Source organism: Eulemur rufifrons, chromosome 24 (assembly GCF_041146395.1).
Source record: "Eulemur rufifrons isolate Redbay chromosome 24, OSU_ERuf_1, whole genome shotgun sequence".
In the NCBI taxonomy this organism is placed as follows: Eukaryota; Metazoa; Chordata; class Mammalia; order Primates; family Lemuridae; genus Eulemur; species Eulemur rufifrons.
This window is the reverse complement of record NC_091006.1, coordinates 23,675,728-23,696,009: the sequence shown is the minus strand read 5'-3', so window position 1 is coordinate 23,696,009 and position 20,282 is coordinate 23,675,728. Positions and strand designations below refer to the sequence as shown.

The 20,282-nt window shown below is 34.6% G+C and overlaps 1 protein-coding gene across 1 annotated transcript; it reads right to left on the bottom strand.

Annotated features, from left to right (window-relative positions):
- Nucleotides 1–10,050: 10,050 nt before the first annotated feature.
- CSN2 (casein beta) lies at nucleotides 10,051–19,547 on the bottom strand. Its single transcript, XM_069456984.1, has 6 exons — nucleotides 19,497–19,547; nucleotides 18,567–18,593; nucleotides 17,451–17,471; nucleotides 17,309–17,353; nucleotides 15,706–16,227; nucleotides 10,051–10,257 (listed from the first exon to the last, which is right to left on the bottom strand). The coding sequence occupies exons 1-6, from the start codon at nucleotides 19,545–19,547 to the stop codon at nucleotides 10,051–10,053; spliced, it is 873 nt and encodes a 290-aa protein (XP_069313085.1).
- Between the last annotated feature and the right edge of the window lie 735 nt (nucleotides 19,548–20,282).

Sequence of the window (20,282 nt, the reverse complement as noted above, 5' to 3'; positions counted from 1 at the left end):
AAAAAACCTTTCTTAAAGTTACTTCAAATAAATTTGACTTCATTGGGACTTTGGAAAAAGGTCCTGCCCTCATTTAGCAAAATTACATTTTAATATTTTCTTCTGTAGTCAGTGTGGGAGGCGGAAAGTCAATAATACATTTAATGTGGATCCCAGTTGTTACTCCTGTTTCAGTTTTCAGGTTCCTTGTGTTTAATGTCCTAATAAATTTAAATATATCAGTATCCCACTAGAATTCCTCATTAGTGATCTAAGAAATTACCCAAATAGTACATTTTAGTACCTTAGATGGACATGGGTTGTCTGTAATTTCAACTGTTAGAACCACTCTGGCTTGCTCAGAGTTTTCATAGTATTTCATCGATGTGTCTCTAATACTTAGCATAGTCCATGAATGAATGAAGGTACCTAGTAAATGTTATTCATAAGAGAATTAAATCAAAATATTTTCTCCTCCTTAGGAAGCTGTCCCTGCCCAGGTAAGATTATTTATTAAATGTAAGATATTTTAATGTTTTCTTCTTCTGTTATGCTTTTATAATATATGCTCTTTTATAACATAAATATATTCCAACAGAAAGAATGTTCTCCCACCCAGATCTGGTAATACTTTATTTAACATTTACCAAAGATAAAATTTAAATAATTAGTAAATAGCTGTGAACAGAAAATATGTAATCCTAGAAAATTGGTAAGTTATTATTTCTCTTCAGAGTATGAACCTTACAATATTTTTTTATTCTTCCAAACTCTAGTGAGCTTAGCTTTTAGCTGAATATTTTTCTAAAGTTAGAAAATGTAAGTGTTTTGATATTTTTTGGGAATTCTGGCATAGAATACGGTTCATTCTAACTTTCACGTATGATGATATACTCTTGGTGCAAGAGTGAATGTCTTGCACCAGAAGATGTCTAAGTAATTTAGAATTTATTTCCTTTTATACAGGAGCAACTTCGCAGTATGAATGAATACAACCATGCTCAAGTGGTAATGTTTTGCTTAATATATTATAAAATACTATATTGTTAAGTTTAAGTTTATTTGCTTTTAAATAGCCTCCCACTCTTGAAGAGATTTCTTTCTTCTCAGTTTTTTCTCACTCCCGAGTTTCTGAAATTATTTATTTAATTAATCTGAAAGGTAAGAACTCCTTGTCTCTATTCTTGGAAACAGAAGGTGTTCTGTCTCTGATAATGTGGGTATCACATTTATAATCACAAGCACTATGAAATGTTAATCTCCATGGTTACAATAATTTTTAACATATTCCTTAATTTTATATCCTTATGCCCATAAATTTGTCTGATTCTCAAATTCAATTTATTGTTAAGAATCTCAAATTCAGTTATAATTATGCTCTCTTAAGCAAAGTGTATTGGAGATTTACTAGTTGACACACACTTCTTTTGAAGAAACCACCTGGAGAGACCAAGTGTCTCTCAAAATATTCTCCAGTCCTCTGTTTTCTCACCTGTGAAATGAGTTTATCAGTGATACGTAACAGATACTGACTCTTCCCCTAGCCCATGTTTCATTGATTCCCACAGTGTTCCTGAACCTTCTAATTTCATTTTCATGGCAATGATCACTTACTATGAAGTATGTATTATCATAACAATTCTGAATACTGAGAATAGCTATGCCAATTCCATACCAATAATGTGCTCTTTAATCACTAATCACCATTAGGGTATCTAATTTAGGGTGAAACTGCTCCACATGTCTTAGAAGAAAAATTGTCTCTAGGTAATCAAAATGCAATTGGCAAAATTAGTGTCAGTTCCCAAATGAAAAGTATTTCAATTGGGTTGTTTCTTCTGTCTTTGAGTTTTATTTAGTCTTAAAGGATAATTTTGATTCTCTTTTTCTTTCCAGGGAGAGTCTGTAAGAGTAGCGAATCAGGTAAATCAGTGTTAATGTACATGTGTGTGTGTGTGTCTGTGTTTTAATTATGCTCCAAATACGGCCTATGAGCAGTCACTGTTTTTTTGTTTTTTTTTTTTTGAGAAACTACCTGCATCGTTAACTAGCTGCATCATTAACTAGGGTTATGCTAGTATTTCTTAGCTGTTGACTAGTGTTGGACTCTCCAGTACTGGTTCTAACGTTGCCCTGGAATGTTAGATGTAAGTTACCAAAGAAAAATGAAAAGATAATTCTATGGCCATCCCTGAGTGAAGAAGATAGCTTCAGGCCAACTTTTAAGTCAGAAAAATCCCAACTGGCCATTCATAGTGTCAAATTTGACCTTTTATTTTTCTACAGTACTGTGTAATGGAAACAACTTGGGTTTTAAATCTCAGATTGGACACCTTCTAATCATATGAACTTGAACACATTCTGTATTCTCTTTAACCTTTGGTTTCTTGTTTATGAAAAAACTAATATGCGTTTATCAATTTCTTCCCTTCCCCCAAACTCCCATATCCTTATGTTTATAGTGCTTTCTTATGTCTTCACTTTTGAAATTGGAAACCGAGTTCAATTCAGTGACTCTGGACCAATAATGGTTCAATTTATACATGACGTGTCAATTTAACAACCACCAAAAAAGCATGTAAAGAAGGCCATAGAGTTTTCTCTTATATGAATCTGATTAGAGAGAAAAATGTTTCTCCAAGATTCAAAATATTGAGTTTATTAATCAATTTTATAATGAGTTCATTGGTCTCAAATCTTCATGTAATTCTTTGAAAAAAGTGTGTGACAAATATATATGTATTTTTTTCTTATTAATGAGGGTTTGGGGTAGCAATAATTTGGTCTATCATGGTGTTCTATTGGATGTAAATCATGAAACTAGAGCTGTAGTTCATTTTGTGCTTCTATAACAGAATACCACAGACTGGATAATGTGTAGTGAACAGAAATTTATTTGGCTAATGAGTCTGTAGGCTGGAAGACCAAGGGGCCAGCATCTTACTAGGGCCTTCTTGCTACATCACCCCTTGGCAGAAGGGCAGAAGGGCATAAAAGCAGGTGCAAGAAAGGGCAAGAGAGGGTCCAACTCACTTTTATAGTAAATCCACTCTTGCAATAATGAAGCCACTTTCATAACATTAATCCATTTTTGAGAGCAGAGCCCTTAAGATCCTCTCAGCTCTTTAAGTTCCAGTCTCTCAACACTTTTGCATTAAGGATTAAATTGGGGGGGGGGGGAGACACATTCAAATCATAACAACTCCCTTTCTCCTCTCTCTTTCTCTCCTTCTCTCTGTCTCTCTCTCTCTATCAAGGAACAGCCCCAGTTCTACCCTGAGGTGAGTTGACTTTATTATACTTTATTTTTTAATCTAAATGCTTTAATAAGTAAACAGAAAATTCCAGATATCATATTTGTTTTAATCTTTACATAGTCCAGTATCCATAGCAAAATTTGAAATGACTTCATTTTTTTCTAATTCCAGCAAAGAACACATATCTTCTACCAAAACATATAGAGAATTATATATGTTCCCATGTTAATACATACAAACAATTAAGTAAGAGGCCATAATGGATCAACAGAGGCAGCTATTCCAAAATTTCAGAAAGGATAATAATGTTTTGGCCTCAAAACTCTCATGTTTGGAAACAGCATTGGGATAGGAATTGGAGAATTATTTTCTTTCTATGCCTGGCATTTCTCAAAGTCACCCGAGCTGACCCTGGATGCAGGGCCCTCCTTTGACCTCAGAGCCTTTAAGGAAAATAATAGAGCTCAGTGGCAAAAATGCCCATAAACTTATAAATCGCATACTAACGAAATTCATGCCCCTACTTTCTTCTGGGCTCTGGTAATTTGTCCCGTGTGAACAATGCAGGTTCTTGGAGTTTAATATTGAATAGTGGCCTTAAAAAAGTTATTTATTCATTGCTCCTCTGGTACCTTGAAAGAGCTCCTTCTAAAAGTCTCTTCACCATAATTCACCATACCACAGAGTTTGATTTCTTCTTTTTCCTCACAGAGTAATCACCTTTGGGATGCTAATAGGCATCTAGGAAATGAATCAAATGTCTGATTTTTCAGAGATGGGAAACAGCAATTGTTCATATATGGTTGCTTTGAATTGTCTTTCCCTCTAGCCTTTCCCACAAGTCTACCAGCTTGATGCTACTTGGTACTATCTCCCACAAATCATGCAGGATGCTTATTTCCTGCCATCCCAAGCCAGCTCTAAGCCAACTTCCTCTGAGAACAATGAGAAAACTAACGCTATGGCACAGTGGTGGTAAGTTCATTTAAATTACTGCATATTGATATTCTAACAATGGAAATAAAAAAAAGCAGCTTAGAGAACACAGTATGAGAACACATTTAGAATAAACATGCCAAATCAATACGTACTGCATAATATACACATTTTGTGAAATGGAAAATGAGTAATACTTTCTGGCATCTCTGGCTAATATTAATCCATTTCTTGGTAACATGCATAGCAGTGTTACCTATTCTATAAGTGAAATTCATTCTAATGAAGGTGAGGAAAAAGACCTCTCTAAATTAAAAAATATAAAGACTTCTGATATATAATTTGGCATTTTCCTCCTTGCACTTTCACTAATCTTTAAATGCCTGTTTTTGGTTAGGCTTATGATAAATACAAAAAATGTTATGTAGGGAATAGACCACAGATTTTGATATTCAGTAGTCCTAAATTCAAATTCTGACCTTTTTGCTGATTTGAAATAACACTGTGATATCTTATAACCCTAAGGTAATAAAATGTAGGATCTCTACTAAGTATGGCGCTGGGAAAATAGATACTAAATAAGTAGTAGTCATTTTTTCTTGATTTGGTAAAAAATTTTGCTGACTGCCTTCATTGCATGATTTTTTCCCCCTTAACCTTGAATCTGTGTGAGCCTTTGATCACATGATTTTAACAATTTTTTTTTTTCCTTTCAGAAGAATTAAGTCAATTCTCAGGAACTTCACAATTATGACCCTTGGTAAGTTTGGAAATTACATGTCTAACTATTGATCGTATTTCTATTTGTAACTTTTTTTATAATTATAACATATTTAAACAGAAACTTAAAAAATCACCTAACTTTAACTAATATAATTTATAATATTGGAAACTCTTATACAAGTATGATGCAGATGTTACCAATTTTCCATGAAGACGTGACTGAAACTCTGGTTAACCCAATAGTGGGATTCTGTTCTTTATGATCTCAGCAATAGAAATCCTTAGCAAGTCACATAGCGAAACCAAGTGTCTATTTGTCAACACGAGTTGAAGACGTCTATAAATTTGTTTTAATTACCTTCACCCACTACACTGGAGCTTCTAATTATGTGTGCGTGTGTGTGCTTTCCCCTTGCAGTGGTGGAAACTTCCCTTCCAATAGATAAATCTAAAGAAAATGATAAAACTCTGACCTATATGGAAGCTTTTTCTTCTAATTGCCTTGCTCTATCTTTTGTGACACTACAAAAGAAAATACTATTTAGTAATAAGCTGTCTTTAAATCTTAAAAATCAGTAACACCAGAAATGTATGTCAGTAACAGGAAAGCACAAATAACATTATGAGCTGGTCTAATCTGAAGAGAAAATGGCCAGAAAAATATATTATGTAATAAGAGTTTCTCTTTATTTCAATGATAATATAACTAACCACATATTTCTATTTCTATTTACAGATGTGACTGAAGATTCCATTCTCTGAATTTCTCCTCTTTATCTGACTATCATGTAAAACCATCCTATCCAAAGGCTTTGACGGTTATTTTAGAATAGGGAAATCCCATTTTCTTCTTGAGTTATCTACTGTGTATTAGATAGCATATCATCCCTTTCCTTAACTAAATTTCCCTAAATTCCACTTGTGGTATGCCAGTATGGAGGGCACCTAAACAGAGAGTATTGAAGCCTTTACTAAGTTTCTATAATGGAAATTTTGTTTAAAAAGTCTTTGAATTGCTTCTCCTGTAAATGTCATCATTTCAAATAATTGTGTGCAGTGACTGAGATGTTTTCTTTCTTCTTTTCAATAAATTACATTGTAAGGCACAATTCATGTGTTCTGTCATTATTCCACTCAGCGATATTTACATAATCCTTTTAAGAGTCTTTATGTATGTAATATTTTGTTTTCACTAAGTTTTGTATGATACTTTTGATCCCATTTTAACGAAGATTTTAAAAATTGTTCACTTCCGCCTGGTACAGGCAGATCATAAATGGTTGTGTGTAACTGGGTCCAGTATCTATAATTTAAAGTCAGTTGTTTATAGACTGTTTCCCATGAGGACCCAGTTGTAGCTGCAGAGAGGAACAGCAGTATGGCAGCTGTAGGAAAACTGGGAATTTTAACAACCTGGTTATGCAATTGACTTACACCATTGGGACTCATCTGAGTACAGTCCACTTAGTTATAATTGAGTTTGTAGCTACAGAAATAAGATAATAACAATTAAAAAGTCAGCTCAGGGCATGCAGTAGCCTGGTAGTGAACTGTCCAGTGTCCTCCAGAGCCCAACTAAGGCCCATTTCTCAAAATAATTACAGTTAACTTGCTCTGATATTTTCCAAGCCTCAGGTGAGATTTACTTGTCATGGTTTACTCCAAGATCCCCACACCAGCCAACCTGTCATGACTCTTTAATGAACTATTGGATCAACCAAATCATAGCATACAAGTGACAAAGCTTCTTGCACCATGGCCTAGATTATCTAGACAGACATCAGATGCTCAGTGTTCTACTGATTTTATATATATGTATAAATATATATATGTGTGTGTGTGTGTATGAATACCAAAACATATATTTTTTGCCTTAAAAATAAGAAAGAAATCATTTAGCATTGGATCTCCCGCCTTCTCTCAGTGTTAGGAAATACAAAGAGAAACAACTTATTTTTCAATCTAGAGGAAGTTTGTTAACATACTTGGACTACTGGATCTGCAGGAAATTAATGCAGGAGTGATCCCTGTGTCTCTTTCAGCTTCTATCATCAAGTCATTTCCAAAGGCATCTATGAATCCTATAAAAATAAAGTCATTAATTTAATTCATGCATGATGAACCATAGGGTAAAGCAGTCACGTTTCATACAAACTAAATTATAATGCAAGACTAGAGTACACTTGTTCTTGCAACAGTCCCATGAGGTGGAACCTCTATTTTGTAAGTTGAAAACAAATTGTTGCTAGTACTATTTTCTTTTCTTTTTTTAGTTTTTAAATAGAATAGAGAAAAATGCATTTACTAGGTTACTACCTGTAAAGTAAGTACGAAGAATTTACCTGACACTTAACCCATTTAACATACCACCTGCAATAGGTATCACTATCTCATTAAATTTGCAATAATCTATTGTTATTCTCTAAGAAGCAACTGCAAAGGCCAAATGAGGAAATGCAATAATATGACTCACACTTATATTTTTTAGTTTTTAAAATTCACTACAATTTCTCCAGAGATGCAGTACTGCTTTGAATTTGTTATTTATTATAGAAGGAGGCATGATAATGATTTCTAGTAAGTCTTTTTTGAACTCCTTATTACATACATCAGGAAGGCAATATGAGGATTAGATCAGTTTCTAAATATATCCATTTAAACTACACACTTTGAACTCGGAGTGTACCATGCACAGTTTAGACTCTCACCGGGCTTAGGAGGCTAACTCTGGTGGCAACTTCATCCATCACATGACTCAAAGAAATCCCATCATGAACACCAGATCATCAGGACATCCTCCATTCCAAGTAATTAGTAGAAGACAGACCATGGATCCAAGAGTCTGTAAGAGAATCAAATACTTCCCTTTCTCCAGATAAATGCCCCCCAAACTTATAGGCTGAAGGCAAGGAAAGGGTTAGAAATATGACGTTATATAGTAGGATCCTTCCTACAGAATTTTGATTTTCCCTTCATTCAAGGCATATAAATTCATAAACTGATTCTTATTTAGAAATCAGCGGTGATAAGGACCATCAGTCTGATGGTAGCTAGAGCCAGAATTCTGCTCACCAGTCATGGATATTTTTATATTTCCATATCAAAAATCACCCTGGGGCAGGACATGGTGGCTCATACCTGTAATCCCAGCACTTTGGGATGCCGAGGTGGAAAGATCACTTGAGGCTAGGAGTTTGAGACCAGCCTGGGCAACATAGTGAGACCTTGTCACTACATAAATAGAAAAGAAAAATTAGCTGGGTATGGTGGCACACACCTGTAATCCCAGCTACTTGGGCGGCTGAGCCAGGAGGATTGATGAAGCCCATAAGTTTGAGGTTGCAGTGAGCTATGATCACACCACTATACTCCAGCCCAGGCAACAGAGTGCAACTCTGTCTCAAAAAAAAAAAAACAAAAAAAAACAACAAAATCACCCTGGTGTTGCTGCCATTAAGTTTTTCCTGGATATAGAATTACTAGACTCAAACAGAGATCATTTCTGGTCTATTTCTCTTGCAATAATTATACCACCACCATCTCTCTAAAAGTTTTAGTTATCATTTTGGTTCAGGAGTTTCCCTGTTATCACTTTGGGGTTCTCTAATTTTTCCATATATTTCAATATATTAATAATAATTTGAATCCCACATTCAGGAGGCCTATCAAGTTTGTGAATTCAAGTGTCATTTTAATTATTATAGACTGAATGTTTGTGCCCCCCCCACCACCAATATTCATATGTTGAAGCCCTAATTGCCAACGTGATGGTATTTGAAAGTGGGACCTTTGGGTTAATTAGCTCATAAGAGCAGAGCCATCCTGAATGAACTTAAAAGAAGAGACACCAAGGAGATGATCTCTCTGCTATGTTAGGCTAAAGCGAGAAGGCGACTGTCTGCAAAGCAGGAAGAGGACTCTCCTCAGATATTGAATCTGCCAGTGCCTTGATCTTGGATTTCCAAGCCTGCAGAACGATGAAAAATAAATTTCTGCTGTTTAAGCCACCCAGTATATCGTATTTTGTCATGGCAATACAAACCAACTGAAACATAGTTGTGTAATTCAAAAACTCAATTTCAGATTTTTTTTTAAAATTTAAGTGCTATAGCTATAAGCATTTGAACAATCCACTAACACAGAAGCACATCACATAGGAATTTGTCTCTATGCTGTCAGGAATCTCCTCGATCCAAATGACAGAAATAAAGTTTAGATCAAATTAACAAAAATAAGTTAGAAATTTGTTAATCCATGTCACTAAAAGTTGCAAGGGTGAAATACAATTGAATTTAGGAGCTTGAAGGTGGATTTTAACCCTTTTGTTTATCTTTCACCATCACTATTCTCTGTGCTGACCTAATTTGCAGGCTCTGTTCATGTCATAGGAAAGTTGGCTTGCCATACCTTGGGGCTTTGTGGTCATTCAGAGCCCAGTTCCAGAGGAAGTGATCACACTGCACTTTCTCTGAGTGTCCATGTAACAATAGAGGAATGCTAATTGGTTCTGCTTGAAGTATCTGTCCATTTGGATTAGGGACTGTGGCACCATGATACCTCTCACATGAACCATAGGTTCACGTATTTAGCCAAGGATCATTACAATCTTCTTTCTACATGTTAAGATACACCAACTGCAATTGTAGAATTTTAAAATTAAATTTTGTACAGTATTTGAGCTTTCATTTATTTATTTATTTATTTTTGAGACAGGATCTTGCTCTGTTGCCAGGACTAGAGTGTAGCAGCGCAATCATAGCTCACTGCACCCTCAAACTCCTGGGCTTATGTGATCCTCCTGCCTCAGCTTCCCAAAGTGCTAGGATTATAGGCATGAGCCACCACTCATGACAGAGCTTTTGTCATTTTTGTTTTTTTTTAATTCCTCCCTTGAGGAATAAATTTTAATGTCTTCCCACTTGCAAACTTTGCTTTCAACAATTTTATTAATAGTAAAGTTGAAATGTTCTGGTTCTCATTTGTTAAATAATTTGATCAAAAAATTTCAACTGACTGTTAAACAAAATCTAACCTGAATTGAGATGCCTCATTATATTAGTTTCCTAGGGCTGTCTTAAAACAAGGTATCACAAATTAGGTGGCCAAAACCAATGAAATTTATTCTCTCACAGTTTTGGAGTCTAGAAGTCTGAAATCAATGTGTTGACAGGGCTGTGCTCCCTCTGAAGGTTCCAGGAAAGAGTGTTTCCCTGCCTCTCCCTGGTTTCTGGTGGTTGCCAGAAATCCTTAGCATTCCACCGCTGGTAGCTGTATCTTGTAGCTGTATCACTCCAACCTCTGCCTCCATCTTCACATGGCAGTCTTTCCTCTCTGAGTATGTCTGGGCCCAAATTTCCCGATTCTTAAACAGAAAACAGTGATTGGACTTAGGGCCCACTCTAACTCAGTATGACCTCATCTTAACTTGATTACATCTACAAATATGCTATTTCCAAAGAAGGTCAAATTCACAGGTATCGGGGGTTAAGTCTTGAACATACCTTTTGGGGGGATACAATTCCACCCACTACACTGATTTATTAAAAAAAAAAAAAAAGGTTCAATAGTCTTGAAGGATACTTAGGTTGATTTTCAAATTAGTTTTCTCAAATACTCGTTTCTTAAATTCAACTGATAATTGTTAAAGAGAGAAAACTCATTCTGCCACGTTGAAACATTTCTTTAAGTTAAATATCAATATTTGTCACAATATTCTGCAGTTCATTTACTTCGTGCTTGTGTGTGTGTGTGTGTGTGTGTGTAAATTTCCACAACTTCAGCTTCTATTTGTTGGTTGAAAGTTATTTGGAAGCAGTAATGAATAATGTATATGTAAGGACCCTATGCAAATGTAGGTAAGGGAAGATGCAAAGTAATGCAATATGAAGCTTTGTAATGCTAGAACCACTTTACTACAAGTTGAAGGATATTCAGAGATAAGCTTTATCAGCATGCATGATTTCACCAGAAGGCATGTGTATAGCCTGGGTTAATGTCAGCTGACCTGGCTTGACTGTAGGTATCTCGAGAGCTACTGACCCTTGGCCAACACTATGGTATGTAATAACTAAAGATAAATGATATTCCGTAATAATATGTCTATATATATATAGTAGAGATGAGGTCTCACTATGTTGCTCAGGCTGGTCTCAAACTCCTGGCCTCAAGTGATCCTCAGCCTCAGCATCCCAATATAGTATATTTTTAAATATATATTTTTTGGATTTAAATTACTAATATTTTATTGATGGGTTTTGTACCTAAGTTCATGAGAGATCGGTCTCCAGTTTTCTGCGTGTGTGTACATGCTGCTTTTTCTGATTTTGATATCAGGATAACATTGGCTTCATAAAATGTGATGTGATGTGTTCCTTCCTTTTTACTTTTGGAAAGAGACTGTATAGAATTGGCATGAATTCTTATTTGAATATTTGATAAAATTCTCCTGTAAAATTATCTGAGCTCGAAGATGTCTTTTGGGGAGGTTTTCAATTACAAAATCAATTTTTTAAATGGTTATGGTACTATGCAGGTTATCTATTTCATCTTGTCTACACTTTGATACTTTAGCCCAAAGCTAATAATTGTGTAGTACTTAGTCTCTCAGGCAGTGTTTTGTTACTTTTATGTATGTTGATTTTTTCAAAAAAATCAACACAGCAGCTTTTAAAGCTAAGTATTATTATTCCATTTTTAAAGAAGAGGAAACCAAGGTACTGAGAGATTAAATAATTTAGAAAAGGCCATATTTAAGTAAACACTGAGCTCATATTTTGACCCAGCAAGTCTGACTACAGAGTCCATGCTCTTAACCTCTCTACTCCTGTAATCAGAACATATTAAGGAGATTCATTCATGTGATTGAGCTTAGTGAGCGTGTGCTGAGTATCAGAATAGGAGATTGATGGTGGAAGCCAGAGTTGTATAATGTAAGGTCTTATAGGCAAGAGGGAATCTATGCTTATAAAAAAGATCATTCTGGTTGTCGTGTGAGAAGATCCGTGGAAGAGGTGAGCGAGAAGTCAGTGAGGAGACCATTATCATGGTTCAGAAAGAGATGATGGCGATGAGTCAGAATAAAACACTAACAGGAGGGCTACCAAGCACTGGAGAGGTTGTATATGTATTTTCTAGATTGAGCTTTCTATACTCATTGATAAATTGGAAATAAGGCCACATGAATTTCCTAGTGCTGCCATAATAAAATACCATAAATCAGTGGCTTCAAATAATAGAGATTTATTTTCTCATATTTCTGGAGGCTGGAAGTCTAAAATAAAGTGCTAGGAAGGCCACACTTTGTCTCTCAAAAGAATCTAGAGGAGAATCTGCCCCATGCCTTTCTCTTAAGTTCTGGTGCTGCCAGTCATCTTTGACATTTCTTAGCTTATAGACACATCACCCCAATCTCTGCCTCCATTGTCACCTGGTGTTCTCCCCTGTGTTTATTTCCCTGTGTCTCTTCTTCTCTTCTTACAGGAGTACCAGTCATACTGGATTAAAGGGTCCACCCCATCCCAGTATGATCTCGTCTTAACTAACTATATCTGCAATGATCCTATTTCCAAATAAGATAGTGTTCTGAGGTCCAGAAGGAGAGGAAATCTTGAGGAGCCCTCTCCAACCCAGAACAAAGGATGAAGAAAAGAGAGAAAGCAACAGTGACTCCTAAGTTTTTAGCTTGGATGACAGAGTAGATTGTAGGGCCATTTATTGATATAGAGAAGATTGAGAAAAGAATAAGTTGGGGACTGGATTCAGATTAAGAGCTATGCTGGCCATGCCAGGCATGAGATATTAATTAGATACTTAGGTGTGGAGGTCAGGAAGGCATGAGTTTGGAGTTCACAAAAGAAGTTTTGAGGTATACATTCAGGAGTCCTCAGCCTAAGAGTGTAATTAAAACCAGGGAACTGAAAAAGGACCCCCCAAGGTAAGGTTAACTCCTAGAGTACTTCAACCTGTAAGGGTTTGGAGGAGAAAGTAACCAGAAAGGAGACAGAAGAATTGGCTAGTGAGTCAAAGGAGAAACCAAAAGTTTATCAGGTTGAGGATTTCAAATGATCTCTCAAGGAAACAGGGACTATCAACTCTGCCCAACACCACTGAAAGATTGGGTAAAATAAACACAAGTTAGCAATATGAAAATTGCTGATATTCTTAAAAACAAATGGTTTCAGTGGGAGACAAAAGTGTGATCAATGTGGGTTAATAGTAGAATAATATATGAAATTACGGAAACAGCAGTATGGGTACTTTTTAGAATAACCCAAATAACTGGGAGGGGTTTAGAGGTACAGTATTAAGGATACTTTTTTTTTCTTTAAAGATGAGAGATATTATAGCATAAGCAAGGATGTCCTGCTCATGCTATAATAAGGCAAAGAAAACATTGGGGATGCAAGAAAGATGGAATAATTGCTAAAGATGAGTCATTGTATAGACTCAGGGGGATAAAATTGAATGTACAAGTGAAGGAGTTGGTATAGGAAGAAAGATAATTCATCACAATAAAACAATTACTCCACAGTTAGACACAATCATTATCAGAGTGTCACATAAGTCTTATTTTCTTGGGCAGTACTGGCTAAAATCATGTAACCCAGTTCATTTTGATTGTCATAGAATGCGTTGGTGTTTTGGTGTAAGTGGTGTCAGCAATGTGAAGCAACAGGGAGTATCTTCGTGTAATATACAGTGCACTAATCATCTTACAAGCATGTGATCAAAACTTCAATAAAATCCTTTGCACTGACTATTTTATAGATGTGAATACTGAAGCTCTGAGAGATTAGCCCTCCCTGCGTCACTTAGCTATTACGTGGCAGAGTTGTGATTCAGATTTCACATTTGAAGCTCTTTTCCTAGGGTGACTACAGAATTTAACATCTAATGTTGGATACTTTTGAAAGTGAAAGGTACAGAGGCAATACTTACACTGGAAAAATAGGGGTAAACCAAGACTTTCTAGAGTAAACAGGACATAAAAATCACCCGATCTTTTTCTCCACTTTTTGATACCTTTATATTCAATTCAGAGCATTCTATTCAATTTCAAAGCATTCTTCCAGGATTATTTTGAACATCAATAATAACCTAAAGTTAACTTTAAAGAGGTCAGTTAGGTTTGAAAAATTATAATAAAGATAGGACAACTTAAATATGCTTAAGGATTATTTATTGAAATGACTGGAAGGGAATAAATTCTGAAAGAAATAGTAATAATAAGCATAATTCCAGAAGCTATTTTTATACATAGTTTTGATATATTTTTAGTATTTCCAACTCAATATTAAACTTCTGTGGCACTAAATCAAAATTTGAAAAGTATAAACAGTTTATGACTCAAATTTAAATTAAATGAGTGTCATAAAGGAATTTACATATGTAGACTCAAACATATTTACATTTTGGTGACATGCTGCAAAGATAGAAAAGAGGCCATGTTTCCAGTCTCAGTCAATTCTGTGGAATAGAGAGCAAATATAGAATTGGTTATGTTGCATGTTATAGCTATTCCCTCTCTCCATTTACAATTTTGGTGCGATTAATTCATAAAAGAAATTGTTTTGCAAATGCACTCTGTTGTGCCTTCCCTTGGAAATATATGTAGTTTCTATAGAAACAGATATCTGCTCAGTTGGAATTGTTTTAGTGAGATGTCTAGTCTATCATGACCACAAAAGGTTTCGTATCTTAGAATCCCAAGCTATACTCTCTCCCCTTTTTAATCCTTTCACCTGGACTGAGTAATTTCATTTTGGCTCATGAATTAAAAAACAAGTTTAAGTGAATCAAGCACAAAATTTATGAAGCCGAAATTAGAAATAAGAATGTAAACTGGCCTTTAACAAAAGCTCAAATATATTTACATGAAAGTAAAAGGAAACCTATTTTCCATTTTTCCTGAAAATGATGATAATCAAATGTAAGTATATAGGCCCTGGAAAGCAAGCCAGTTAAATCTGTCAATAGCACATAAATAAAATTAAAGTTATTTTAATGCAAAAGATGCATAATTTCAGGTCAGTAAATAATAATCAACTATTGAGAATAAATTGCTAATTAATATGTAAGTTAGTAGATTGATGGAATTTGCCACTATCTTGGGCATCTGCGGGGGAATAAAATACTAAAAGACATCAAATATAAAAACGATCCATCTAATTTCCAAACTCCCAAACTTACCAAAAATGAGGAGGGGGCATTAATTTTTAAATTCTCTTAGACCTTAGAAAGAAACAAATACAAATAAGTAAATATATAATTCATCTTTTGGGAAGAACACTTGCCTTAAAAATGCTACAAGTAATGAAATAAGCATGTCCATCTTTTGCTCTCATAGGTACATATAGCAAAAACAAGATGTGAATGAAAGCCTGTGGAAGATAGATGTGCACAGGGAAAACTTTAAAACCATAGAAAATAATAACTATTTTTTATTCCAATCAGATTATCAAGTTTAATTCTGGTTTCAGTGAGCCTTAATTCTCTTTATCTAAATCAAAATTCTTAACAGCCCAATTAAATCAGAATTCCTGCAATCATTTCTTCCTAACACTCAGTTTCTTCTACATAGAAAATCAGCAATTATATTTATTAGAGTCTCTGTGGGTAGGCCTTGACATCAGGATTTGGGGAGGGGGGGAAGTTTTCCAGGTGATTCTATTGTATAAGCAGCAGTGAGAATCACTCATATAAACGATGTGCCTTTGGGATCCATTCATTATACATTTATTATTCTAGAGATCTCACTTATTCTACCAACATATCATGAGTGAAACAGCAAAGTACGTAAATTCAGACTTACAATAGCAGGGTTGTGGGCTGGGGCAAGTGGTTGTTGAGTCGCAGGATAGAACTGGTGAGCAGTAGGGGCTTCATAGAGCACAAGGGCTTGGATGGGCATAGCTCTCTGGGGATAGGGCACCACTTGCTGGGGAATAGGCAGGGCTTTGGACTGAGGAGGAGACCACAGGGACTGAGGAGGAAGCACGGAAGTCTGAGGAATAGGCTGAGGGACCTGGTGCATCAAGGGCTGGAGCAGAGACAGAGCAAGGGGCTGATTTTTGAGATTTGGGTTTTGAGGGTCAAAAGAGGGCATTGCTGGAGATTTAAGGAAGGACATCACTTTGCGCTTAGGAAAGGAGGTCTCCTTAGATTTGGAGACTTCCATTACTTTAGGCTGAAGGAAAGCAGGCACCACAGCAGGCTGAGCAAGAGGAGACAGGATGTTTTGTGGAAGGAAAGTGTAAGGAATGGGCTGAGCAAATGGGTAGACTAGAGGCTGCTGTTGTTGGATAAAGGGGTTAAGGTTTTCCTGGAGTTCATCCTGGAAAAAAGGAAAAAGAATATTTGAGTCTGTGGTTCAGCTGTAATTGCCATTCACGATGAATTAATCTTCTTTCTTTTGGACAACCATAATGAGTACAAAATCTTTCACTTGTGGTTAAGAAATTATCTTGAGTCATGAAGAAAAATGAATATAATGTTCTTTGAGGTATTTCTCCTTAACCCACTCACTTCATGGGTGTATAACACAGGCTAAAGTGAATCAATATTTGGGGATTTCAATATATTATTTTTACCTTTTCCTAAGTTGCCTGGATAGCTGTAGCTGTACACTTTTTGGTCTTCAGAGAAAGCGTTGGTTTTTCAACACAAGTGTATTGATAATATACCAAATTGTTTTCATGTAATGAAGGGATATTGAGTCTAAAAGCCTTAGTGGCACAGCTCCAAGGTTTATTTTTGTTTTGTTTTGTTTTAATAAAAAGAAATGGTCTCAATTTGTGCCTAAATTCAGAGTCACTTAACACTGGCCAACTTCTAGCATACTTTCCTTGGTAGAAAGTAGTTTTCTCGAGTCTTTCGAGGGATATCAATTGTTAAATTTCAATTTGACTCAGAAAATATTTTGTGTGAGCACCAAGTAATCCATTGATAAACAGGGAAGCTGAAATATTATAATTGTGTAAATATGTTACCATGAATGTAATTTAATTAAATATAAAATTTTATATTGTCCGTAGGGAATAAAGGTAATTTGACACAAATTCTGCATTGATCTTCTATCAGCTGTACTTGTTCTTTTCAGTACCATATTCACCTTGAGAATAAAAGGAACATAGTTCCTAACCTAGGAATGTATCTCCTAACATACATTTACTGAAAACATACACCACTGGTAATATTATTAGGTATTTGCTCTATATTCTAGAAATTATGTGTTTAAAAATTCATTTATGTCTTAGAAAATATATTGACTTTCTTAATGTGTAATTTCTTGCACTGGTTGACAGATACATGGCATTTATTTCATTACCACTCTTTAGATTAAACATATATATTACAAACATTTTTGTATATTGCACTTGACAATTTTAGAAATATACTCATCATGAACAAATTACCTCTCTTTGCTTCTGTTCCTCATGTTTACCCTTCTGACTTTTCTGCTAAAAACCAATCACATATAAAAAAAAAGTTACCATCTGGAAAAATCAAGCATAGGAAATTTTGGAAATATATATATTTTAAATATGAAAGTTTTACCTTGTCATATGTAACAGATTCCTTCAGAAAAATAAAAAATAAAATTGGATTTAGTTTTAGTGAATAATTCTTATTTTTCAGTATAAATCAGAGACTAAAGGCTTTTAATAGATTAATGTGGACACCTTTAATAATATTAATAACAGGATAATTGCTAAAATATATATTTTACACTGTTCTGTATGAGCTTGTTGTGTAAAAGAAAGTCAGATTAATACAGCCAAGAGGAAAAAAATAGTGAACATAGTATAAAACGAGGTGTTTAACAGATGCTCATTTCTCTCTACAACGATGCTTCTTTTTCTGACAACAAATGATCTCTAAAACCTCATCTGATTCTAAAAAACAAATATTCATCAAAAACACATCCTAATAACAATTAATACATTATCTTAACCATTCTTAGTTCACTTGTTATATGTTAGACTTCAAATGAATTATAAAAAATAAACACTTCCCCTAGGGAGGTTATAACCTTGCAAAGAGACAAAGTATATTGATGTACCATTTACTTAACAGGTGACGACACACCCAAAAAGAGTGATGCAAGAGTAAATATCTACCTGACTCTCCCAGGAAGATTTGGGACTACGCTAAGCCTCAATGCTTCTTGTTTGCTAAAGTGACTATTGTGATTATTAAATGCAAAATATATCCTACTGCATTTCTGCTTATCCACTACTTTGCAAGCTCTTAGCTATCATTAGCATCCCTATCTTTTCAGGTTGTACCACAGTTCCTAGTCAACATCTGATCTAAGAAGGTGCTCCATAAATGTTTAAAGTGAATGCAGCCAGAGTAGAGAGGGTTCAAGACAGAAAACAGTCCTGACTATAGGGTTCATTAAAAAAAGAAAAATGAACAGGGAAAATGACACAATTTCAAGTAGCAAGCCAACTTAGAAAGTTCTAGAATACTGAATACTGAATTCTCCATATATTCATTCTGTCCTTTCACATATAAAACATATAAAACATATAAAAGTTCTTCATCAGAACTTGTATGTCACAACAAAGCTATATTAGCTTAACTGCTGTGATCTAACACAATAGAAAGATAGCACCACATTTACTGCTCTCAAATCAGAAAATTGCCTCTGAAAGAATGTTGTCTTACCTCACTCCCTGAAAGGCTTTCTACACTCTGTGGAAAAAAAAAAAAAAAAAATCAACAATCAGCTAAGTCTTCTACAATAGCAGAGAATATTACCATTTTACAGGTGGTAAGTTTTCTCTGAATAAAAATATCTTACCTCACAGGCTACACTGAGTTCTTGCTTCTGTAAAGATAAAAACCACCATTTTAGTTTGTATAGCTAATTAATTATTAAACATGTTTCCTACTTAATTGTTACATCTTTTATGCAGAACTATCTCTTTTATAAATTTAAGAAATAAAAAATGTTGCGTGTCTTTCTAAAGACTTGAAAGATAATTGCTTTCATGTCTTTTATGTTTGGTAATTTTTTAATGGTATATTTTTATTTTACCTGAATTAAGAACAGAGTTTTTGATGGGTAACAGAAAAGGAGTTACTTTAATTTATATTAAATACTTTTCATTATGAATATGAAAATATTTATGATTTTGGTTATGATTATTGCTTATATGCCATCCTTTGGATGTCTTTGGATAGACACATATAAGATTTGGCCCAGTCCCCTAGGATAAGAGATACATATATTTTATCACTGGAATAAGATATATTTATCTAGGTTGCACATGCATGCAATTGTATTTATGCAATATTATACTTTTTTGCTGTTTTTATGTTTCTTCTGGTTTTATTTGTACTTATTGATTTGTTTACTTTTCCTTTAGAAATTGGAAGTACATTGATGTAGAAAGCATTTGACCTAGCTTTGGGGCCCTCTAGAAAACTGTTGAAATAGTGGGTGAACATAAATGATTTTCAAAGCAGCCAAAAAATTTTTGCTGAAATCCTTCATTATTTGTACAGTAAAAAAATGTTGGTGAAGTTATTTTCTACAAGTACGCAGATAATATGCTATATGTTAATTATTTAGGGATTTTCTTCTGCACATACCTCCTTTGCAAGAGCAAGAGCTACCAAGCAGGCAAGGATGAGGACCTTCATGGCTATTAACTTCTGTAAATGGGGAAACAAGGGAATGATAATAGATTGGTCAGTCAAATATATTTTCTTATTTATGTAGGGTTACTTTTCCTTTAAAAAAAATCTAATGCATAATAAAAATATCTGCATTTTAGAAAAAAATGTTAATAGAAGTTTTATCATATGATCAGGGTCAAAATCTAGTCTGGCTCACAAATTCCAAACTTCACTGCCAGCCATTCAGAATTTTTTACTTATTAGCTCTTTCCCAATCTGTTTGGTTTTTATTTAATCTTATTCATAGTACTATGTAATTTTTTTGAAAGGTACAAAAAATTATAATTTTGTACATAAAGATTTATGAATTTATTCCTTCTTTCAAAGTATATGTTTATGACTTTTTATTGCCAGCCACTGTCTAGGTACTGGGTCTACAGCAATGAACAAAATATTAAAGTCTCAGCCCTGATAGTGTCTCAATTCTAACAGGGGAAGACTTATCAAGAAAACATATACAAAGAAAATCAAATTTTATTTTTATCTTTCTTTTACTAAAGTAAACAATTACCATGATTATTTAGTTTAATTATATTTCCTCATTTCCACTAAGACTGAGATTTTGATTTTAACATTTGCTTTATCTGTTCCTCCACCCAATGCATTCTTGGACTGATAGGTTTGTTTCTTATCCATTTATATCTACCATGCAGTCTTCATCCCCACACAGCTAATAATGTCTCCCCCCTCCTTAATGCT

Excerpts from the sequence above, each read along its gene's own strand:
- CSN2 (XM_069456984.1), bottom strand. The coding sequence starts at position 19,547 with ATGAAGGTCCTCATCCTTGCCTGCTTGGTAGCTCTTGCTCTTGCAAAG. Across the intron at positions 17,472-18,566 it reads AAAGCCTTTCAGGGAGTGAG|GAATCTGTTACATATGACAA; the intron begins GTAAGACAACAT and ends ATTTTTCTGAAG. Across the intron at positions 16,228-17,308 it reads AGGAACAGAAGCAAAGAGAG|GATGAACTCCAGGAAAACCT; the intron begins GTAATTTGTTCA and ends CCTTTTTTCCAG.